At 45.5% G+C, this 24951-nt stretch overlaps 2 protein-coding genes across 4 annotated transcripts in view; both read left to right on the top strand.

Annotated features, from left to right (window-relative positions):
* LOC310668825 (UDP-N-acetylglucosamine--peptide N-acetylglucosaminyltransferase 110 kDa subunit-like) overlaps positions 1-15847 on the top strand; it is a 92106-nt gene extending 76259 nt beyond the window's left edge. For all 3 annotated transcript variants that reach the window (XM_083422142.1, XM_083422141.1, XM_083422143.1), the window contains 7 exons: positions 99-269; positions 386-502; positions 6034-6195; positions 8901-9053; positions 10805-11057; positions 11692-11815; positions 13749-15847. In XM_083422142.1, coding sequence (XP_083278268.1) covers positions 99-269; positions 386-502; positions 6034-6195; positions 8901-9053; positions 10805-11057; positions 11692-11815; positions 13749-13932 — 1164 coding nt within the window. In that variant the 3' untranslated portion in view covers positions 13933-15847. The remainder of the gene's footprint in view (positions 1-98; positions 270-385; positions 503-6033; positions 6196-8900; positions 9054-10804; positions 11058-11691; positions 11816-13748) is intronic.
* Positions 15848-17929: 2082 nt separating this feature from the next.
* The window catches only part of LOC310668765 (ensconsin-like), a gene marked incomplete at its 5' end in the record, with an annotated part of 148939 nt that continues 141917 nt past the window's right edge, over positions 17930-24951 (top strand). Inside the window, 2 exon segments of the mRNA XM_083422097.1 lie at positions 17930-17967; positions 19574-19779. Coding sequence (XP_083278223.1) covers positions 17930-17967; positions 19574-19779 — 244 coding nt within the window.

The following is a 24951-nucleotide window of genomic DNA, read 5'->3' as shown; positions in this document are numbered from 1 at the left end:
GCTGGGGAAACCCAGCCAGATGGGCGGGGTGTAAATAAATAATAATTATTATTATTATTATTATTATTATTATTATCCCTCATTTGTTTGCCTTCCAGGCGATGTGGCTGGGCTACCCGGGAACCAGCGGGGCTTTATTCATGGATTATATTATCACCGACCAAGAAACGTCCCCGGTGGAAGTGGCGGAGCAGTATTCCGAAAAACTGGCTTACATGCCCAATACCTTCTTCATTGGCGATCACGCGAATATGTTCCCACACCTGAAGGTATTTGAGAAGAGGGCAAGTGGGAACAGTCTGCTTTTTACTGCCGTCTTTTTTCTTGGAAAAAGGCCCAAATCCAAATTGTCGTGTTTTTTCAGACACGTACATATTTCTTTCAGAAAAAAGCCATCATCGACTTCAAAACGAATGGGCATATCTATGACAACCGAATTGTTTTGAACGGCATCGACCTGAAAGCATTCCTCGACAGCCTGCCTGATGTGAAAATAGTGAAGGTCAGGAAAATTTGGGCGTGTGTAGGTGGTTTTGGAGTCTAGCTCATAATAATAATAATAATAATAATAATAATAATAATAATAATAATAAAAAACTTATTTGTATCCCGCCCTCCCTGGCCGAAACCTGGCTCAGGGCAGCTAGTAACAAATATATCACATTAGTATAAATTCAAACAATTATTATTATATTTTTACTGCGAAGTAAATACATCAAAACAAAACCATACATAAAGAATAATATCCAATAAAAGAGAAAGAAGGAAAAAGTAAATGAGAAAAAGGAAAAAATGCAAAGAAAAGTAGACAGTCAAAGAATAAAGAAAAGTATTGTATTTCAATACAACCCACACTATTTTACAAAATAATAATAATAAAAATAGGCTGCATATCCCTTCTGCCCTTAAGGTCTTCAACGCCAAAATTACAGCTCAGTTGCTCTATGGTATTCCAGTCTGGCTGCCAGGGTTTACGCAGTTGGTTGAACAACTACAGGGAGCTTTTCTCTTCAAGATTTTCACTGTCCCACGCTGTGTACCCTATGCAGCCTTGTGTCTAGAGGGAGGTCAACACAAGGTAGAGACTGTCACCTGGGCGAGATTTCTTCTATGCTGGTTAAACATCTGCCTTACATCAGATAAAGATCCTCTCCTCAGCGAAGTTTTGTTAGACCCCTTTCTTTCCCCAGGGCTACAACAGTTTAACAAGAAGGTATAGCAACTTGGGCTGTCAGTGGAACTTTTGCGATTGATGTCCCTAACATCTGCCAAGGCTATAATAAAAACTAGATTGTGGGATATTGAACACCAAGAACTAACAGTAGCAGCAGAGAAAATGTGTTCCCCTCTTTATTTTCAACTTTCTTGGGCACATGAAATTAACCATAATTACCTTGAATTAATTACCTTGCTTAACCCTCAAGAAAGAAGGGCATTTTCACTGGCCAGGTTTAATTCAAATCCATCCAACCTCCTTTGGAGAAGGTTCTCAGGCAGGGTGGAAGGAGAAAGAACTTGCCCATGTGAAGCCCACCTGGTGGAAACCCTTACACATATGGTTCTTAATTGTAAACTATATGCTGATCTCTGTCAGCAATTTCTAGATCAACTCTGTATCCCCAAATGGAAACCAGAGTTGGAGGTCATACATTTTCTATTACTGGGGAATGATTAGGAGCTCACCAAGTTAGTGGCTAAATATCTCTGTTTGGTTTTTTGTTGTTGAAATACACTGCATCTCCCTGGAGACCTAGAGATGTGACGATAGACTGCGCTACCTCCTTTCTTTTAGCAAATGTTTTGTGCCACTGGGGAAGTGGTAATTCTGTATTGATTTGTTTTGGATGTTTGTATGTGATGCCAATAAAAGGTTTGATGATGATGAAATACTTTTTCCCCTCACTGTATATATGGAAAATGTTTGCAGTGTATGGAAAAAAAACATAAAAAACTGAAAAGAAAAAACTTAAAGAAAAAAGAGAAAGCACATTATCCACAAGAGAAGAGCTTTCCCACAGGCATCGGACCAGCACATGAGTAGTAGTAGTAGTAGTAGTAGTAGTAGTAGTAGTAATAATAAAAATCATTTATACCCTGCCCATCTGGCTGGGTTTCCCCAGCCACTCTGGGCGGCTTCCAGCAAAAGATTAAAATACAATAAAGAGCAGCTTTTTCAATCTATTTTTTCCCCATGGCTTTTAAAATCGTGGCCCAATGCAAGATGGTTCTTTTAAAATCACAGTGGTCCCTTGGTTCTCAAACCGAATCTGTTCCAGAAGTCCGCTCCGAAACCAAGGCATTCCACAACCGAGGCGCGCTTTCCCATGGAAAGTCACGCAAAACGGATTAATCCGTTTCAGACTTTGAAAAGCAACCCCTAAAACAGCAATTTAACATGAATTTTACTATTGTATTGTGTTTTTAATATTTGATTGGGAGCCACCCAGAGTGGCTGGGGAAACCCAGCCAGATGGGCGGGGTATAAATAATAAATTATTATTATTATTCTCGTAACAAGACCATTGATTCATAAAATGAAAGCAATACTCCATGTACTGTACGCTAAAATAAATAAGACAGTATTGTAGGTGATGAAAATTTAATAATTTGTTTTCTGACCTGCTCTGATGATAGTCATTGTTTGGAGGGGGGCTTTGATCCATTTCCGCAGTCACAGTCCATCCATCCATCCATCCATCCGTAGCTAAAGTCATTGCTTGGTGGGGGGGGCCTTGATCCACTTGCCTATGCTTGGTCAAGGGTGTGCAAGTTGCAATCCAGCAACATCCAAATGATGTTGTTGATCAGGCACCCCCAACCTTCGGCCATCTAGATGTTTTCGACTACAATTCCCATCATCCCTGACCACTAGTCCTGATAGCTAGGGATCATGGGAGTTGTAGGCCAAAACATCGGGATGGCCAAAGGTTGGGGATGCCTGTTGTTGTTGATGATGATCATTGTAATGATGCAGCTTCCTCCCCCCCCCCCCCCCCCCAAAGCTATACATATACAGTGGTCCCTTGGCTCTCAAACTTGATCCGTTCCGGACATCCCTTCCAAAACCAAAGCGCTCCAAAACCGAGGTGTGCTTTCCCATGGAAAGTCACGCAAAACAGATTAATCCGTTCCAAACTTTTAAAAGCAAACCCCTAAAATAGCAATTAAACATGAATTTTACTCTTGAATGAGACCATGGATCCATCAAATGAAAGCAATCAGCAATGTACGGCAGTCGCACAATTGGTAGCCGAACCGGGTTCCACCCAGTCGCAAAAACAAAAGCGCCGCCCAAACAAAAATGCAAAAGTTGGCAAAAACAGACCTCAGTAGAACACTCAAATCTAGAGCATCGCGCTCAAATCGGAGCATGTTCTGCTTCCGGAAAAAAATTCCAAACCGCAATACTTCCTTCCAAGTTTGCAGCGCTTGGCTTCCAAGTTGTTTGAGTCCCAAGGTGTTTGGGAACCGAGGTGCCACTGTGGTACAAATGGGCCAGCACCCAGTTGCTTCCCCCCCTTTAATTATTATTTTTTAAAAAATAATTGTTACTGATTTTCTTTCTTGCCCGTTTCCCAACTCCTGTATGCAGCAAATGTCTGGCATAATGGGGACCTGCCAAAGCTAGATGGCTTTCAGGCAAAATTTATACGATCTCTGCTGCAGGTACCTAACTGCGTCCCCAACTCCGTACTTCTGTTGGAAGCTGGTGAATGACCAATTTCAACTAAAGCGTGGTGGGCTGCCCTAAAACATTGGCTCAGGATTTCAGTATTTGATCTAGGGAAGGGTCTGTACCAACATTTGACCAATGAGGAATTTGTCAGCAAATGGCAGAAAACCATGGCTAAAAAAGCCACCTCTATTGGTCTGTCTCTCCCCCCCCCCAACTTTATTACCTGGGTTATGAAGGCGCCCAAAAGGTTTTAAAGCAAAGATTATGGGACAATGCACAGTGACTTGCGATCTCGATCACACGCAGTTTGTAGTCCGCTGGCAGCAGGAGTTCAATATGGGTATGTCTTTGAGTTAACATCTTACATCAAAAACCTGACAGCACCTAACTACCGAAGGCTTTTCACCAAAGCCAGGCTAAATGTCTTCCCCTCTGCAGTACTGGATGGTAGGTTGAGAGGAGTTCCCTACCAGGACAGACTTTGCACGTGTGCTCAAGACATCGATTCCATAAATCATATTTTGTTGCATTGTGCGAAGTATGAGCAGGCCAGGGCTGAACTGATACTACCCTTGCTGGTGCCTTTCCCGGGAAAATCAGAGGCTCACTATGTCAGGTTCCTACTGGAAGACCGGACAAAAGCTAGAACGTTGGCAGTGGCAAAGTTTTTATCGGTGGTTGCAAGAACAAATGAGCCCTATATTCTAAACAAAATGCTTGATTAATGTGGAGGTAGGCTGTATGAACTGTGTATTGATTTGTAATGTTTTGTTGGGTCTCTGGACCGTAATAAAGATTGATGATGATTTTCTTTCCTCCTAACAAATATTCAGCATCCTCACTTAGCATTCGTTTTCCCATTTCCCTCCTCCCTGTCAACGTCCCCCAACTTCCATTTCTGGTTTGTTACACCAAATCAGGCATCCCCAACCTTCGGCCCTCCAGATGTTTGGACTACAATTCCCATCATCCCTGACCACTGGTCCTCCTAGCTAGGGATCATGGGAGTTGTAGGACAAAACATCAGGAGGTCTGCAGGTTGGGGATGCCTGCACCAAATGTTACATTCTGCTGTTTATACATAATGTTCTTTTATCCCGTTATACCGTATTTTTCGCTCTATAAGATGCACCCGATCATAAGACACACCTAGTTTTTTGAGGAGGAAAACAAGAAAAAAATATTCTGAATCAAATGTTGTACTAAACTATTTAATAAACATAGGGGCGATGGGAGTTGTAGTTCAACAACATCTGGGGACCCACAGGTTGAGAAAGGCTGAATTACGGTATGTGAGTTGGGGCTTACCTGCCCCCCCCCCCAATATTTTATTCAAGTTGGAAGAGGGAAGGAAGGAAGAGAGAGGGAGAGCTCACATTTGTGCGTGCCTGTGGCGGGCAGCTGCTTCTGAGGTGACGCTGGAACTGGAGCAAAAAGAGGAGGAGGAGACGCCGGGACAGGAGCCGTGTCAGTTGGGAGGAGGGGCGGAAGGGGCTGCCATCTGTCCCTCCTTCTGGCTCCTGTCCGCTTTGCTGCTTTAAAGCTAGCCACGGAGGAGGGAAGGAAGGGGAGCCATGGCTCCCATCCGTCCCTCCTCGACGGCATTCGCTTCATAGGATGCACAGACATTTCCCCTTACTTTTTATGAGGAAAAAAGTGCATCTTATTTCTCTGGAAATGAAGTTGTAAATGTTTTATTTAAAACCTGCCAGTGAGTCCATGGTTTTCTGGGTTTTTTTTCCTGCAAGTAAGTTGTAAAAGGCTCCCATTCTTTTTCAAAGTCCCTCTTGCCCATTTCACGCAGTTTGTCTACTGACTTTCTTAGCTCTGCGTAATTCACCAGTTTTTCTTGCCACTGTTCACTCGATGGTCTTTATCCTATCTTCCAGTTTTGTGCTATTGGGATTCTTGCTGCTTTCGTGGGGTGCATAAATAACGTCCGATTTTTCTCCAGCAATTCTTGTCCTAAAATACCTAATGAAAAAGCTTCTGTTTTTTTCACAAAAGATTGCAAGATGATTTTAAAAATTTGGGAAATGATATATAATGAACTGGAAATAACATTTTTCCCCAGTTCATTATATACCGTTCCCCTTTTTAAAAAATCATCTTGCAATCCCACCGCGTACAATAGCCCCCCCTAAAATGCCTGAAACGCAGACAAAATAAAGCCACAAGAGGGGTTGCCGCGTCAGAAAATCAGATTGTAACCGACTTGAGCGGCTGTCTGCGAAATCCTTTTCACTTTCTGTGCTATGCTTCTAATGGACAGGAGTGGCAGTGAGGCAGTTAATATGCAGCCAAATGGGCGGGGTTTCAATGATAAATTATTATTATTCTATTATCTTGGCTTCCAGATGAAATGTCCTGACGGCGGGGATGACGGTGCCTCCGGGCTCAGCATGCCTATTATTCCCATGAACACCATTGCCGAAGCCGTGATTGACATGATCAATCGCGGGCAGATTCAGATCACCATCAATGGGTTCAACATCAGCAACGGGCTGGCGACGACTCAGGTGAGAGGGTTGGGAGAACAGTAATAATAATTAATAATAATAATAAATTTATACCCCGCCCATCTGGCTGGGTTTTGGGACTGAAGGGAGATTCTTTTCTTTTTTTAAAATATTTTTTATTGGTTTTTCCACGTATACATCCTCTAACAATATTTCTCTAACAATTTTCCTTATTTCTCCCCCTCCTCCACTGGACTTTCCTCATATTCCCATTTTGTTTTATTTCCATATTACTCACCCTGTGTGTTGTTTCCCCCCAAAATTCCCAATACTGTACATATAGTCTTGCTTTTCGTTATATACAATTGTGTTTGTTTATTCCAGGCATCCCCAACCTTTGGCCCACTAGATGTTTTGGACTACAATTCCCATCATCCCTGACCACTGGTCCTGTTAGCTAGGGATCATGGGAGTTGTACGCCAAAACATCTGGAGGGCCAAAGTTTGGGGATGCCTGGTTTATTCAAACGTTGCCAATGAGTCCAATTCTTTATGTTGTCTCTTCATATATGTTGTAAATGGTTCTCATTCTCTTTTAAAGTCTTGGTTATCATTTTCATGTAATTTATCTGTTAATTTTGCCAGTTCTGCATATTCCATAAATTTCCCTTGCCATTGTTCTTTCGTTGGTATTTCTTCTGTCTTCCAAGCTTGTGCTAATATAATTCTTGCCGCTGTTGTTGCATCCATAAATCATTTCCAATTTTCTTTTTTTAAATCTTGATCTAAAATTCCTAGGAGGAATGATTTGGTTTCTTAACAAAAGTCTTTTTAAACAGGGTTTTTTTCTAATTCATTATATATCATTTCCCAATAATTTCTAACCCTTTTGCATTCCCACCACATATGATAAAATGTACTGGACGGAAGGGACTTTCGAGGAGCCACGGGGCTGGGACTGCCCAGAAGCAGAATCCACCTGCAATTCAACGAGATGATGATGATGTTGATAATTGATTAAGGAATGATTGAAATAAGAATTTATTATGATTTATACCCAGCCCATCCGGCTTGTACAGCCCTGAGCCTCTGTTTCCAAAAAGCAAGCTGGACCTTCTGAGAGAGTCCTGGTAAATTTGGCCCCCTAAAAAAAGCTAAACAGCTTTGGCCCCTAATAATAATAATAATAGTAATAATTTTTTATTTGTACCCCCGTCCTCCCCGGCCGGAGCAGGGCTCGGAGCAGCTGTAATCATATCAATAATACAATATACATAAAAAGAAGCAATCAATTAAAATGCACCCCAAAATTAATTCAGATAAATTAAAATTAAAACGGGACAAATGGCAAACCTCAGGTTAAAATGGAAAGCAGTTAATACTCTCCAGGACCAGCTGTTTACACTGATATTATAAGGACCTGGGAAACCTTCTTGCTCTTATACAAAGAGAAAATGAGACTAAAAAAAAGCTCCACAACTTTGGTCAATCCAATGGGCAGTTGTTGCTTTTTTATAGTGGGAATAGATTGCAGTCTCTTGGAAGTTGGACATGCCCGCTTTAAATCATTTACTTTTCAAGAGTTCAGTGCAATCTATAGCAACTTGGATGAAAATTGAATATAAAATGTCACCATTCGCAAATAACGAAAATGCAGGAGGCTTGAAAAAGCCGAGTGTTGTTATTCAGTGTTCCTCTTTTTATTTCTAGACCGCTTTATGTTTTTAAGGGGAAAAAACCCAAAGCAGTTGACGTTAATACGTCAAATAAAGCAATCCAGGATGAAACAGCACAGAATAAAGTCAGATGTAAAGTATACCAGCCTTCTCAGTGGTGGCGCCTGCCCGGTGGAACGCCCTCCCGTCAGATGTCAAGGAGATAAGCAACTGTCTGACTTTTAGAAGACGTCTGACGTTTTTCATGTTTGATGTTTTATTCTGTTTTCAGTGTTCAGTTGAGAGTCACCCAGTGGCTGGGGAAACCCAGCCAAATGGGCAGGGTAGAAACAATAATAAATTACTACTACTACTACTATTACTACTACTATTAAGGCGGGGTAGAAATAGTAAAATATTATTACTATTATTACTACAGTGGTTCCTCTGGATGCGAACGGGATCTGTTCCGTAGCCCCGTTCACATCCAGAGCAGAACGCAGCCCGCGACTGAGCATCTGCGCGGGTCGCAATTTGCCGCTTCCATGCATGCGTGTGACGTCATTTTGAGTGTCTGCGCATGCATGAGCAGCGTGGGGCCTGCCTGGTGTTTTGACATTAGTAGAATGTGTGCCCTTTTATTGAAAAATGCATCTCTGTGTTATTTGTGGGGCATAGGAATTTGTTCATTTTCTCTCTCTTCAAAATCTAGTCCGACCCCCCACAAGGTCTGAGGGACAGTGGACTGCCCCCTGCTGAAACAGTTTGCTGACCCCTGGTCAATATGGTCAATAAAGAAAAGCTCTTGCCTGTTTATTGGGTTCTTGTCCAGTCATTCTAAGGCAGGTTTCCTCAACCTCAGCCCTTCCGATGTTTTGAGACTACAATTCTCATCATCCCTGACCACTGGCCCTGTTAACTAGGGATGATGGGAGTTGTAGACCCAAAACATCTGGAGGGCCGAGGTTGAGGAAGCCTGTTCTAAGGCAAAAGTTGCTCAAGTATAATCGTTTGCTTTGCCAACCTTTTGATCTGACGCTACATAGCACTGAGTCGAAGCTCTGCCCCTTGAGCTTCCTTTCGATCTTCCCTCTCCGTCTTCTCCTTCAGATCAACAACAAGGCGGCGACTGGCGAGGAGGTCCCACGAAGCATCATCGTCACCACCCGCTCCCAGTACGGGCTGCCGGAGGACTCTGTGGTCTACTGCAACTTCAACCAGCTTTACAAGATCGACCCAGCCACTCTGCAGATGTGGGCCAACGTGAGTAGCTCCCTGTGGCGAATCGGAAGTCGCTGGTTTGCACCTATTGGGCCCCAGTCCTCTGAGTGTGTGTTCCGGAAGGTAAAAAAGGTCACCAACTCCAATCCTAAAAAAAGCTCAACGACTTTGGGGTTAAATCCTGCCGGTCCAGCCCCTGTGGCAGTATATGCCCTGGGGTAAAATCCCCCCAAAACCAACTTCAATCCAATAACAAAATAAAAAGCTCAACAACTTCAATCCTAAAAAAAGGTTAACAACTTTGGTTGGCCCTTATGCATGTTCACTTTATCAAATCTGGCCCTCTTTGAAAAAAGTTTGGACACCCTGGACATCCACGCTGACCCGACCTTCCAAGGGGCCGCTCAGGATTTCGTAGAAAGCATGGCCTCCGTGGGGCTGTCCCTGAATGAGTTTGGCCCAATTTATAGCCGCGAACATGCCTTGGACCTGGGGTTCACCTCTATGGACGGCGGCGATCTGACACTGAAGCGAAACAAAAGAAGTGCCGTGGCCGAATCACTTGGACTTCTCCACAACCCTTCCCCACTGCAGGGAGGCGGGACCAATTCGGATAGGCTGCACCCGCCACTGAATGGATCCAAATGGTTTTCAGAGAGTGGTAGGGGATGCTTTATCCCATGTTGATGGCCTTTCAGCTGATTCCCTGGTGACCCGCTGGGATGTGGAGTTAACCAGGGCTATCGACCGCCTGGCTCTGAAGCGCCCTCTCAGATTGCATGGGCCCAGACAGCCCCATGGTTTCCCCCGGAGCTGAGGGTGATGAAACAATCGCAGAGACAGCTAGAGCGCTGGTGGCAGAAAACTCATTCTGAATCGGACCGGTTAGAGCTCAACGTCGAGCCTGCCGAGTGGCGATGGTGACAGCGAAGAGGGCTTTCTTTGCCGCTTCTATTGCATCTGCAGGAAACAGCAGCAGGAGACTCTTTCAGGTGGTTTGCAATTTCATGGAACCACCTTTCCCACCGGGGTCTGGTAAAGACCCCAAGGTCTCCTGCAAGGATTTTGCAAAGCTTGGAGCAGGCTTCCTCAACCTCGGCCATCCTCAACCTCAGCCCTCCAGATGTTTTGAGACTACAGTTCCCATCATCCCTGACCACTGGTCCTGCTAGCTAGGGATCATGGGAGTTGTAGGCCAAAAACATCAGGAGGCCCGAGGTTGAGGAAGTCTGGGTTGGAGGATGGATGGTGGCTAACAGATGGAGGTTGAATCCTGACAACATTTTGGGGGGACAGGGGGCGGGTGGGTTTGGGGGACTCCCTGTTCCTGAATGGGGCAACTGTGCCCCCAAAGGACCAGCTGAGCAGCCCGGGAGTCATTTTGGACTCCCCGCTGCCCATGGAGGCGCAGGTCCATTCTGTGTCTGGGGCAGCTCCATCTGGGACGCAGGATGAGACCCCACCTAAAGGAGCACCTCCACCCCAGATGCCGGGGTCCCTATCCCGAGGGCCTTCTGCCGGTTCCCTTATTACGAGATGTGAAGCTACAGGGAACCAGGCAGAGGGTCTTCTCAGTGATGGCTCCCTCTCCCATCAGATGCCAAGGAAATAAACAACTATCAGACCTTTAGGAGACATCTGAAGGCAGCCCTGTTTCGGGAAGTTTTGAATGACTGATGTTTTAATGTATTTCTAACTTTTTGTTGGAAGCCGCCCAGAGTGGCTGGGGAAACCCAGCCAGATGGGCAGGGTAGAAATAATAAAATTATTATTATTATCATTATTATTTGCAGATTCTGAAACGTGTCCCGAACAGCGTTCTGTGGCTGCTGCGTTTCCCGGCTGTGGGGGAACCAAACATCCAGCAGTACGCGCAGAACATGGGCCTCCCCCAGAACCGGATCATCTTCTCTCCCGTTGCCCCCAAAGAGGAGCACGTGAGGAGGGGGCAGCTGGCCGATGTCTGCCTGGACACCCCCCTTTGCAATGGGCACACCACCGGGATGGATGTGCTCTGGGCCGGAACCCCCATGGTGACCATGCCAGGTGAGATGGTGGCGCGAGTCGGTATAATTATGATGATGATGATGATGATGTATATTGTTCTGGTATTGGGTGCCGAGACACATTGCGTTGAGTTGGACCTGGGATTCCCACTGGGGGGTGGGGGTGGGGATGGTCGAGAGGTTGGCCTGTGTATCCCAAGAGTTCAGTTGTGAGCCAGGTGGTTATGCTAGTGAGAGGGAAGGAAGACACGGGGCGGGGGGTTATCCAGTTTGGGCGATGGGCCCTTCTACTTGGGCCGTTCACTTAATCTACCAAGATGTTCCTCTACAACAGGGGTCTGCAAAATTTTTCAGCAGGGAGCCGGTCCACCGTCCCTCAGACCTTGTGGGGGGCTGGACTTGATTTTGAAAAAAAAAAATGAACGAATTCCTATGCCCCACAAATCACCCAGAGGTGCGTTTTCAATAAAAGCACACATTCTACTCATGTCAAAACAACAGGCAGGCCCCACTCATAACCCAGAGATGCATTTTCAATAAAAAGACACATTCTACTCATGTCAAAACACATGTCCACGGGCTGGATTGAGAAGGTGATTGGGCTGGATCTGGCCCCTGGCACTTAGTTTGCTTGCGACGGAGCTTTGTATGACCTGCCGCCCTCCGTTTTGCAGGAGAGACCCTCGCCTCGCGCGTCGCCGCCTCACAGCTCACTTGCCTTGGGTGCCCTGAGCTCATTGCGAAGAGCCGGCAGGAATACGAAGACGTCGCCGTGAAACTGGGGACAGATCCAGAATTGTAAGTAGACGTGCAACTGGGGGGTGGGAGAGACCGCAGCGTTGGTTGCACAGCTCACGAAGCCCAATGGGAGCATTCAGCATCCCATTTCTTTGGAGAAAAACCTTCCTGGAATACAGTGGCGCCTTGGTTCCCAAATGCCTTGGCACTCAAACAACTCGGAAGCCAAACACTGCAAACCAGGAAGGAAGTGTTCCGGTTGGCAGACTTTTCCTGGTAGCCAAACGTGCTCCGTTTTGAGTGTGACGCTTCCGATTTGAGTGCCAGGCTTCTGATTTGAGTGCCACACTTCCTTTTTTTGTGCCGCAATTCCATTTTGAGTGCCACCCTTTTTTTTCTAGTGTTACGCTTCCGTTTTGAGTGTTTCACTGAGGTCTGTCTGTTTTTGCTGTGGTTTTTTGCATTTTTGTGGGTGTTTTTCTTTTGTTTTTGTGACTGTGGGGAGCCCAATTCAGCAACTGATGGATTGATTGTGCGGCTGCAGTGCATTAGTTAATTGCTTTCATTTTATGAATCGATGGTCTCATTAGAGAGTAAAATTCATGTTCAATGGCTGTTTGAGGGGTTGTTTTCAAAAGTCTGGTGGCATCACACAAATTAGAAAGAGTAGATTCACGGCGAAGCTCTCCTCATAGTCGTACCTTGGAATCCGTTCCGAAAGTCTGTTTTACTTTCGAAACGTTTGGAACCCAAGCACTGCTTCTGATAGGCTACAGGAAGCTCCTGCAGCCAATCGGAGGCCCCGTCGGATGTTCGGGTTCCCAAAGAACACGCAAAGCGGAACATTCACTTCCAGGTTTGCAGCATCCGGGAGCTGAAAGGTCCCGAGTTCCAGGGCGCTCGAAAGCCACTGCTAAGAAATGCTTCACCTGTTGAATGTTTGCCTGTTGTACAGCTGTGAAAGGCCCAAGAGCCCTGCTTTTTGCAAAGAGCATGTCTGCTACTCTGCAGGTCTAAAGACAGGCACTCATTGAGAATTCACTATACAGTTAACTATACGATACACATATCTACTGACAGATAAGTTCCTTTGTGTTGAATGGGGTTTACTCCCAGGTAAGTGGGTACCGGAGGGCAGCCTAGGCCTTTGGTTGAGGGTTGGCACTGAGGAAAAGCTCTTGGGCCTTGAACAGCTGTGTGACTTTGCCATAAGATGAAGAAGGATTTAAAATTGGTTAAGTATATAAGATTGCATGGATGCACATGAACAGGTATATTAGAACGGAACAAAGATGCGGATTCCTTTTTGAAATCATAAAATCCCTTTTTACAGAAAGGTTCAGCCTTGCTGGCATCCTAATAATATTGCCAACCAGAGGAAGGTTTCCTTTTCGGAATAATAAATTTTCAGAGTCGTTTTTACAGTTATATAAAAAATGACTGATATGGTTCTAATATTAGAAATACACAGACTGATAACTATGAAATTATATTGCAATGATAAACATATAAAGTTTTATGGACATGTGTGAGCAAGTATATCAGAATGGAACCGAGAGGGGGATTCCATTTTGGAATCCTAAAATCCTTGTTTTACAGAAAGGTTCCACCTTGCTGGCGCCCTCTGAATACAGACAACCTGGGGAAGCTTTCCTTTTTGCAATAACAAGGATATAAGGTTTTATGGACAAGTATATTTGAATGGAACCAAAAGGGGGATTCCTTTTTGGAATCGTAAAATCCTTGTTTTACAGAAAGCTTCAACCTTGCTGGTATCTTCTTAATATGGACAACTGGAGGAAGGTTTACTTTTTACAACATACAAGGTTTTATGGACGTGGAACCAAGAGGGGGAGTGGAGGGAGGTCGACCCAAAATTACAATTTAATTTGGTTGTGATCCCCCCTTTTTTTCTTTTCCTTTCGGGAAAATAAATGAAACGTTGATTAATAAATGAATTAATAATTAATAAACGAATGCTTTTCTCTTGTAGCCTGAAGAACATCCGCGGCAAGGTGTGGAAGCAGAGGATATCCAGTCCCCTCTTCAACACCAAGCAGTACACACTGGAACTGGAGCGGCTCTACCTCCTGATGTGGGACCACTTCTCCGCCGGCCACAAACCAGACCACATCCTCAAGCCCGGCGAATCGGCCTCAAGATCTGGAGCTGTGTGAGAGACATGAATCCTTCAGGATACATACCTCCTTCCGGAGCAGAGGGAAGCGGGAGTCAAGGATGCGATTTGTGTGGCGACCGGAGGCTCACTCTTGCATGACGGGGAGGCCAGCAATTTCTGACCCCCCCCGAACCCCACCTTTTCCGGATCTTCTTGCCATGGGAAGGCACAAAGGGATTGGCAGTCGATTCCGTTTTCCCGTGAACGAATCTCTTTTTTTTCCCCTTCTCCCTACGCGAATCTGGAGCTTTTCGAGAGAACCTTTTTAGGAATTCCTCTTGCTCCATCGGTGGCTCTCTTTTTACGGCATTTTAAGTCCGCATCCTTCTTCCAAGGACGGCAGGAGGGAAAATTTGGCGCCAGCAGCAGCAAAGCTTTCACGGGTTTTATAAACCACTCAAACCAACATCTGCTTTCTTAACGTTGGACTTCTCTCCGGGGCTGCCCTTGGTTTTGGTTTTTTCGGCTTCAATTCATGCTGGGTTGACTGCGTCAAAAAAGCAAACGCGATTTAAGACGTAAAGATTTGGTTTTCTCAGCTTCAATTCATGCCGGGTCAACTGGGCCGAAAAGCAAAAGACCTAAAGTTTTGGCTTTTTCAGCTTTAATTCATGCCAGATCGATTGCGCCAAAAAAGCAAACACAATTTAAGGCGTAAAGTGGGGGAAAATAGCAACCCGGTGCCAAACTGCGCGTCCTTCCAGGGCAGTGTCAAATTATGTACAGAGGTGCAGGCCTGCGCACTGCCGCCAATGCTGAAAATGAAATAAAAGAGCATTGGTTTTTGCTCAGGTTGGCGCATTCGGATGTGCGCTTCGCGGTTGATGGAACAATTATGTGCTGGGCCACTGGTGTTTTGACTTTGTCAAATGCAGCTCTTCCAGGTAAGTATGGGTTTCCGCCTCCACTTCGACGAGCTTTTTGGAAAGATCACGGTCGAGTGCAAACCTCCTTTTTCACATCTGAAGCGTCGCTGGCCGGCTTTTAAGCCCACAAAAATGATTGATCGGAGGGCAAAACGTGCATCCGATGGGTTGCATCCAAAGTTATTTTCCAAATCGCTTCCCTGCCTGACACCGAAAAGATTCAGAGCGGTGCATTTTCTGTGCTTTTGGTGGTGCTGCACATGGATCCGTGCCAATAATTGCTGTCTGTGGCCGGCCTAATGCCCCTTTCCTTATATTCCGAATTTGACCCTCAGGTATGTAGCCCTGAGCTGTGCTTAAACCTTTGCAGTTCTCTTCGTTTTGGCTTAATATGGGCTGGATTATATTGATTATCTATATATAGATAATATTGGCAAGAAGCATTTAGTCGTCCAAGCCCTGAGGTTAAATCTTCCATCTTTGCGGTGCCAGTTCCCTTCGTTTGGGCTTAATACGGGCTGGATTATGTCAATCTATATATAGATAATATTGGAAGAAGCATTGGTCCCGAGCCCTGAGGTTAAATCTTCAATCTTTGCAGCGCCAGTTCTCTTTGTTTGGGCTTATTATGGGCTGGATTATATTGATTATCTATATATAGATAATAAAATAGGCGAGAATCATTTAGTCGCCCCCGAGCCCAGCGCTTTCTTTTTGCGGTGAAGAATTCTGAATTTCGCTGCTGGCAGAGAAACGGCAGCTGGCTATGCATCTACTTGGGAGTAAACTAGGGAGTCAAGCTTTCACTTTCTGTTCAGAGATTGGGGAGTCGAGCTTTTGCTTTCGGTCTGGAGATTGGGGAGTTGAGCTGAGCTTTCGCTTTCCACCAGAAGATGATTTCCTGGGAAGGTTAACCACTGTGTGTAGTTTTTTTAAATGGCGAGGGAAGAATGGGTCTTTCCTCCCATTGTGTTTCTTTCTGCTTACTCACTGTAACGGCTTTTGTTTCCAGATATGTGTTAGAGAAATAAAAATGAAAATCACTGACTTGGAACGTTTCCTCTCTTTTTTTGGCAATAGGTTTCATTGAGTTTGCTTATTAGGACAGTTATTTGATTCATTCTTCAAAACGAGAGGCAGCTTGGCAAAGGAACCAGCCCCAGGACCAGCCCATAATAATTCATCACCATAACAATAACAACAACAACAACAATAATAATAATACTAGTTACAGGTAGGTAAGCCATGTGGGGTCGGCCATAGTAAAAAAAATAAATTCCTTCCAGTAGCACCTTAGAGACCAGCTAAGTTTGTTATTGGTATGGGCTTTCGTGTGCATGCACACTTCTTCAGATAGGTATCTGAAGGTATAGGCATCTGAAGAAGTGTGCATGCATACGGAAGCTCGTACCAATAACAAACTTACTTGGTCTCTAAGGTGCTACTGGAAGGATTTTTTTAAAAATTCTGTTCCAACAACAATAATATAATAATAATTTATTTATACCCCACCCATCTGGCTGGGTTTCCCCAGCCATTCTGGACGGCTTCCAACAAAGATTTAAAATACATTAAAACGTCAGTCATTAAAAACTTCCCTGAACAGGGCTGCCTTAAGATATTACTATTACCAGGGCTTTTTTTCTTCTTTAAGAAAAAGTTAAGGGGTACTCTCATTTTGATTCAAGAAAATAACCATTTTATAGGTCAAATGGGGGGAAATAAGTACAGTAAGTGAACAAAAGTACAGTGGTGCCTCGCAAGACGAAAAGAATCCGTTCCTCGAGTCTCTTCGTCTTGCGGTTTTTTTCGTCTTGCGAAGCAAGCGGATTAGCGCTATTAGTGGTTTAGCGGCTATTAGCGGCTATTAAGGGATTAGCGGCTATTAAGGGATTAGTGGATTAGCTGCTAAAAGGCTATTAGCGGCTTAGTGGATCAGCTGATAAGCGGCTTAGATCAGCTGTTAAGCGGCTTAACATCAGCTGTTAAGCGGCTTAGCGAACAGCTGTTAAGCGGCTTAGGGGCTGGGGAAAAAGGGGGGGGGAGGGAAAAAACCCCCGCAGAACATTTTCGTCTTGTGAAGCAAGCCCATAGCAAATTCGTTTTGCGAAGCACCTCCAAAACGGAAAACCCTTTCGTCTAGCGGGTTTTCCGTCTTGCGAGGCATTCGTCTTGCGGGGCACCACTGTACAAAGATTTACAAAATGTTAGGGGTGTAGTGGTTAAGAGTGGTAGATTTGTAATCTGGTGAACTGTGTTTGCATATCCTCTCCTCCACATGCAGCTGCTGGGTGACCTTGGGCTAGTCACACTTCTTTGAAGTCTCTCAGCCCCACTCACCTCACAGAGTATGTGGGGGAGGAAGGGAAAGGAGAATGTTAGCCGCTGTTAGACTCCTTCGGGTAGTGATAAAGCGGGATATCAAATCCAAACCATTCTCTCATTTTATAGTTCAATTCGGGGGTAAATAAATACAGTAAATGGACAAAAATACAAAGATTCTAGTTATCTCCCGCTTGGACTACTGCAACGTGCTCTACGTGGGGCTACCTTTGAAGATGACCCGGAAACTGCAATTAATCCAGAATGCGGGAGCTAGACTGGGCACTGGGAGTGACTGCCGGGACCACATAACACCAGTCCTGAGAGATCTGCATTGGCTCCCAGTACATTTCTGGGCACAATTCAAAGTGTCGGTGCTGACCTTGAAAGCCCTCAATGTCCTTGGTCCAGTATATCCGCAGGAGCGTCTCCACCCCCATCGTTCAACCCGGACACTGAGATCCAGCGCCGAGGGCCTTCTGGCGGTTCCCTCATTGTGAGAAGTGAGGTTACAAGACAGAGGGCCTTCTCGGTGGTGGCGCCCGCCCTGTGGAACACCCTCCTGTCAGATGTCAAGGAAATAAGCAGCTATCCTATTTTTAAAAGGCATATGAAGGCAGCCCTGTTTAGGGAAGTTTTTAATATTTAATGCTGTATTGTTTTGTAAACTCTGTTGGGAGCCACCCAGAGTGGCTGGGGAAACTTAGCCAGATGGGCGGGGGAATAAATTATTATTATTATTATTATTATTATTATTATTATTATTATTATTATTATTCACAAAACGTTGCAGTGGTCCAAATGGAGATGGCGTTGATAAGTGGTCCATGTTTCACAAGCATACAGTAAGTTAGTAGTACACCAGTGCCGGGTTGTCGTAGAAGCTCAACAAGCTCTTGCTTACGGCCCCGCTCTCTTGGGGGCTCCATAAAAATTCAAAGGGGGGGAAAACTGGATGTACCTTTCCAAAATATAAGATAAAAAAATTAAAAAAACAACCGACATGCAGCAACAGTGTTTTGTGTTTTGTCGGCTCCTATTTGTGATGTGCAAATGGCTTTAGATACATATGAGGTCCATCAATTACCATATATAGCATATATTCAACACACACAAAAGTGACAATTTGTTGTGGACAAAGGACAGCTGGACATATCGAGGGACCCATTACCTTCAGTAGCTTAGGGCTTCATCAAACCTCAATCCGCCCCTGAGTGGGGAATATATTATTATTATTATTATTATTATTATTATTATTATTATTATTAATTAGCTGAAGGCCTGTTCAAACCTTGATAGGGCCCTGGGTGGGGGTATAAATAATAATAATTATTATTATTGTTATTATTATTATTATTATTATTATTATTATTATTATTATCTGATGGCCTGATCAAACCTAAGTCCTGTCCTGGGTGGGGAATAAAGTAATAATTATTATTATTAATTTATACCCCACCCAGGGACCAATCAAGGTTTGAACAGGCCGTCAGCTAATAATAAAAAGAATACAGTCATACCTTGGGATAAATACGCTTCAGGTTGAGCACTTTCGGGTCGAGAAGTAACGGAGCGCTCAAAATGACGTCATGCATGCGCGGAAGCAGCGAAACGCGGCACACGCAGACGCGCTTTCGCATCTTACGTTCTGTCCCGTTCGCATCCTGAGGTACCACTGTAATAATAGAGTCCCATGGATTGCAAGAAGATCCAACCTCTCCATTCTGAAGGAAATCAGCCCTGAGTGCTCTCTCATCAAACTTCAATCTGGCCCTTGGTGTAGCGCGCCAAGGAGTAAACTACAGTTCCCAGGAGCCCCAAAGGGGAAGCTGTGAGCTTTGCATGTGAGGATGACGCGACGTGTACACTCACAGGTCCTCCTCCAGGGGGCAAAGAAGTGACGCGTGACTCGCCTCGTAACGGGACGCGGCCTTTATTTCGGTTTTCAATTTCACTGGTCTGAGGTGAATTTTGGCAGGAAAATGGGGGTATTCGAACCCACCGCTCTGGGGGGGCGGGGCGAGTGAGCGCGGCGCTGAGGGGGAATGCACGTTCCCGCTCGCTCCCTCCGTTGAGGGGCCGCTCGAAGGCCGTAAGGGGGAGCACATGCACGGCGCTCAATCCCTGCCTCCCTTAAGGCGCTGCCAGGGGCGGAGTCAGTCGCGCATGCCACCTGCCTGACGCACGGGGGACGCTGAAGGCGGCCTCCCTCTATCCCTCCCCCGTGCATGCGCCTCCAGTCAGTTCGCAGCAGTCGGCGTGGTACATTTTGGCGGGAAAGGGGGCCTCGTGCCTCTCCAAGGGGCGGGGGCGGGGCTCGAGTGTGCGCCGCTCCCTCCCTCCCTCCCTTGTGGCGCCGCCAGGGGTGGAGTCAGGCACGCGGGGGAGCATGCGTGCGCGATCCGTTTGACGGACGGAGGATGCTCAAGGGTGCATACGCCGCGCCTCCAGTTCATCCGATGAAGTTGGCTTGTTACGCTTGGCGGCCCGTGTGGGAGTCTGGGAGGAACGGAGCGTGCGCCTGCGAGTGGGGCTTCCGCCCTCCCACCCTGACACCGCCACCGCCTCAGGGGTCCGAAGATGGCGGAGGGCAACCGCGCCGCCGCGGGCCCCAAGTTCCTTGCCGCCGCCCCTGAGGGGGCTTCGAGAGAAGATGGGTGAGAGGGGGCAGGGAGAGGGGCAAGGGGAGGGAGGGGGCAGGGAGAGGAAGGGGTAGGGCCGGCTGCTCCTCCTCTTCTCACCCCCCTCGCAATGGCACTCCACAACCCCCCCAACAGTGACACCCCTCCTCCAACTCCTCTCACCCCCTCGCAAGGGCACCTCGCGACACCCCCCCCCCACTTCAGTGGTCTTCTTTGACGACGCCCCCCCCCCCAATGTTGACATTGGCATCTCGCTTAAGTCCTTTCCTGCCTGCCCATGCCAGCCTGGCCCTTAGTGTCATGGGGGGGCGGAGTTCCTGTTCTCCCCTCATTTTTTTCTTTTAATGGGCATGCAAGGTTAATAAAAATCAATGTTTTTATGAAAAAACAAATCAGATTTTTGAAAAATTTAAATTGGATTTTTTGGATTTAAATTGGAATTTTTAAATTTAAATCAATTTTTTTGGATTGAAATCGGATTTTTTAATATTTAAATTGGATTTTTAAAATGAAATGCTTTGGGATGGAAAATCTTTTTCAGTTGCATTACAGCCATCAGGAAAGAAGGATTTGTTTTCAGTTTTCCATGTGTGCTAAAACTCAGTCTAAGGTGGGTTTTTGGTTTTTTTAAAATCGTCTTGTAGCCTTATTAGACTTTACTGATTGGTAGGGTGAGCGTTGCTCCCAGAACAGGGAGGAAGGAGTCAAATGACACCAAGGTTTGGTTCAGAGAAAGAGTTTATTCTGCTCTCCGGATAGCAGAAGGCACTGCGTGAGTCGGTTCACAGCAAGCACAAAAGCAAGAGAAATTGCATACAGTATATATATCCTCCAGGCACCCTCTCCCCCTTTCCCCAGGAATCCAGACACGTAAGCTTATACACGTAAGTTGACATCACAGATGTTCCTGTTCCTGTACTCTTAACCATAAAAGGGTGTTCCTGTTCCTGTACTCTTGACCATAAAAGGGTGTTCCTGTTCCTGTATTCCTTATCTTGGGGTAAGAAGGTCACCAACTCTAAGAGTACTCCTGGCGCCGTTCCTGGGGGGCTGACAAAGTCTGTGCGTCAGTTTGGTCAGGGGGTAAGATAAGATCCAGATGTGTCATCCCTGCTCCACTTTGGAACTGACAAGGCCATTCATTAGGCGTCACGGACTGATAAAGGAGAGAGCTTTGTTTATACAGCTGTGTTCTTGTTATGCATTTGCTCAAGTGCTCAAGTTAATGGTTTTTAGCTAATGCACCCTTGGAGAAGGAAAAATGAGGATTTTGGGGCCCGTTTCAGACTGCCTGCACAGTCAGATTTTAGATTTTGGAAACTCATTCCTTCATTCCCTCTTCTTTTGGACAGCCTTCCGGCTCGTCCCAAGGCACTGGACGGTATTCTCGTGTCAGTGCTATAATCTGGGGCCAAATCATTCGCGACATTATATGCATCATATTTTGTAAACATTGCAATAAGCAGGGTATATAGGAGCAGAAAAGAAGCAAAATCAGCAAGAGGTCCAGTAGCATCAGTAGAAGTCCTCTAAACCACCCAAGGTTCGGAAGCCACTCAGTCACTCAGCTATTTTGAATAGCTTCATCATGGTCAGAAATGTTAAAGCCACAGGCTCCTCCCGTCAAATTTAACGCGGCACAAAATCCGGCAGAACCCAAAATCGGGGCCGTAACTGAGGACTCATTCCAAGGCACAAGGAGGAGGGGTATTCCTCCCAAAGCATCTGTAGGTCCCAGAGTGCAGACCATACAATTGGTTCGGTTTGCAGAATAGGCTACCATTTCTGCCATTTGCAACCATTTATTGTACGTGTTGCGGGCACCCCACTCTCTCATTAACTGCTGGGTTACCTTAAGCGGTGTGGGTGCGCTGATGGCCAGAAATAAGAAGAATACCATCCTGGCCAAAACCATGGTCACCCGCAGTCCTGTCTGTGGCATTTAGGCGGAGGGACTTAACTATTACCTATTAACTGGGTTACCTCCCACAAAACTATATACAAAGCTATATATTCAAAGGGAAAGGAAAGGAAAGGAAAGGATAGAAAAGGTCCTCTTCTAGTCCACGCTGGATTCTTCTGCCGTGCGTAGAGGTGCCAGCTTCCAGGGGTGGCACCAGCAGGGCGGTTGTCTGGTGGGCGCCAAGAAATGGTGAGTTGAAGGGGTTGGTGTAGATCAGTCGTAACAGTCCAATCTGATGCTGCCTTCTTTGCACTACTGCTTGCATGCAGGGAGGCAAGCCTTGTTCCGTAGTGGTTAATTTTTCAGACAAATAGGCTATGGGTTGGTCATCATCAGGGTCTGCGGCCTTCTGGACTACTTCCACTACCTTAGCCATATTGATGGGTTTTTTAGCCGCTTTCCTCATGCCTTCTAACACGATTCTATGATATGTTTCTAATGTTGCTCTCCCATTAGCGGTATTCTAGTCCCAATTAGGGGTTTGTCTAGGATAAGCTATTGCAATTGCAGCATCATTATTGCCTGCTGCTCTCAGATGCTCTCTAGCCCCGGCATGTACCTTCTGGACCTCCTCAGTGGTGAGTATTGTATCCATAAGTTGGCTTACATTGTCATAAGTAGGCATGAAAGTTTTAAACACACCTTCAAATAGTCTAATTATTTTATTTTAGCTGGATCCTCTTCAAAAGAAGGATTCTGGTTTTCCCAATTGCAAACATCCGTGCTTTTAAATGGCACATGTTGCATAGTAAAAGTGTGTGGAGGCCGGTTGCCCTGGGCGTTGATCGGCTCCAAGGGGGTCATACACCCGGCAGATCGGGGCCACCAGATTGGGGCCAGGCAGGGGTATGGGGCCTTTGGGTTTTTTATATGTCTCTTTAAGTTTAGCGACTATGCGCCATTTGGCTGCCATGTCCCATGCAGCTTTTAATGCCTCCCAACATTATTTTCCTCCTCGCTTTCCTCCTCCTCCTCATCCTCTCTTTTTTTTTTTTTTGACACTCACACAAAGATGAAGTACGTTAACACAGTAACACAGGTGATAATCTGGCATCTAAAATCATTCCCACAAACAGAAAGCTTAAAGCACATAAAAAAACCATGTACCAGATGCTGGCTTTTCTCAAGGTTAAATGTGATTATAGCATATACACACACAAATTGCAGGCAGAGATTAAATCACAAAAGAATGAGATCCTCTCGGAAGGTAGCATACTACTGTGATTATCCTACCTTTTCCTCTAAGATATGCTTCTGTTTTAAATTCTTTCTGCAGAATATTCACTGCGAAAGGGAGTTTCGTTGGGCTGCACTTGAAAGTTGATTGACTTTTTAAATAAAAAAACTGTAGGACAGTCCGACAGTTTCCCCTATTGTTATTTATCTGCAATTAATTTTAATCTTGATATACATACTCACATACTTAATTGACTTGGGACAGTGGTTCAGTTAAAATTAGGGCACTACAATAGGTTAAGTGCTACCTGCTGTATGGCTGAATTTTCTTATAAGAAAACATCTGATAACAGTTTGAAAGGGTGTTCCTATTAAACAGGAGGAATTGAAGCAAGTGAAATTCAGTGGTGCCCACTTAAATGAAACAAAGGATTGACAGACGCAGCAATTTGGAGAAAATGAAGGTGAAGTTTATTGCAGAGCAATAATGGACCCAGTTTGAATCCTTTCCAAAAGACTGGGGCCCCAAAGCATTCAAGTTCTGAGGTTAAATACATGTGCACATCACAGATCATGAGACAATCATGAGACAATCACGAACGCCAGCGAAAATTAACCAATGAGCGTGCTTTCTGCCATGCTCCTGGCCGTATGCAGAGTTCACTCCCAACTTCTGCTTTCCTGTACAGTAACATACAGTCTGACCTTTTCTCTAGTTTGATGGAACAGGGAAACAAGACTTTAGGGAGGGCATCTCTTGGCGCTAACTCCCCTATGCATCTGCTCATGTAGGGAGTTTTTGTGGTTTCATAGAATCATAGAATCATAGAGTTGGAAGAGACCACAAGGGCCATCGAGTCCAACCCCCTGCCAAGCAGGAAACACCATCAGAGCACTCCTGACATATGGTTGTCAAGCCTCTGCTTAAAGACCTCCAAAGAAGGAGACTCCACCACACTCCTTGGCAGCAAATTCCACTGTCGAACAGCTCTTACTGTCAGGAAGTTCTTCCTAATGTTTAGGTGGAATCTTCTTTCTTGTAGTTTGGATCCATTGCTCCGTGTCCGCTTCTCTGGAGCAGCAGAAAACAACCTTTCCCTCCTCTTCTCCAGGCTAAACATGCCCAGCTCCCTTAGCCGTTCCTCATAAGGCATCGTTTCCAGGCCTTTGACCATTTTGGTTGCCCTCCTCTGGACACGTTCCAGTTTGTCAGTGTCCTTCTTGAACTGTGGTGCCCAGAACTGGACACAGTACTCCAGGTGAGGTCTGACCAGAGCAGAATACAGTGGCACTATTACTTCCCTTGATCTAGATGCTATACTCCTATTGATGCAGCCCAGAATTGCATTGGCTTTTTTAGCTGCCGCGTCACACTGTTGGCTCATGTCAAGTTTGTGGTCAACCAAGACTCCTAGATCCTTTTCACATGTACTGCTCTCAAGCCAGGTGTCACCCATCTTGTATTTGTGCCTCTCATTTTTTTTGCCCAAGTGCAATACTTTACATTTCTCCCTGTTAAAATTCATCTTGTTTGTTTTGGCCCAGTTCTCTAATCTGTCAAGGTCATTTTGAAGTGTGATCCTGTCCTCTGGGGTGTTAGCCACCCCTCCCAGTTTGGTGTCATCTGCAAATTTGATCAGGATGCCCTTGAGTCCATCATCCAAGTCGTTGATAAAGATGTTGAATAAGACCGGGCCCAAGACAGAACCCTGTGGCACCCCACTAGTCACTCTTCTCCAGGATGAAGAGGAACCATTGATGAGCACCCTTTGGGTCCGGTCAGTCAGCCAGTTACAAATCCATTGAGTGGTAGCAGAGTCAAGACCGCATTTTACCAGCTTCTTTACAAGAATATCATGGGGCACCTTGTCAAATGCCTTGCTGAAATCAAGGTAGACTACATCCACTGCGTTCCCTTCATCTACCAGGCTTGTAATTCTGTCAAAAAATGAGATCAGGTTCGTCTGACATGACTTATTTTTCAGAAATCCATGCTGACTATTGGTGATCACAGCATTCCTTTCTAGGTGCTCACAGATTGTTTGCTT

The sequence above is a fragment of the Podarcis tiliguerta genome (assembly GCF_965153285.1).
Source record: "Podarcis tiliguerta genome assembly, chromosome: W".
In the NCBI taxonomy this organism is placed as follows: Eukaryota; Metazoa; Chordata; class Lepidosauria; order Squamata; family Lacertidae; genus Podarcis; species Podarcis tiliguerta.
Note: the sequence above shows the minus strand (reverse complement) of the source record. Positions and strands in the feature narration are given on the sequence as shown.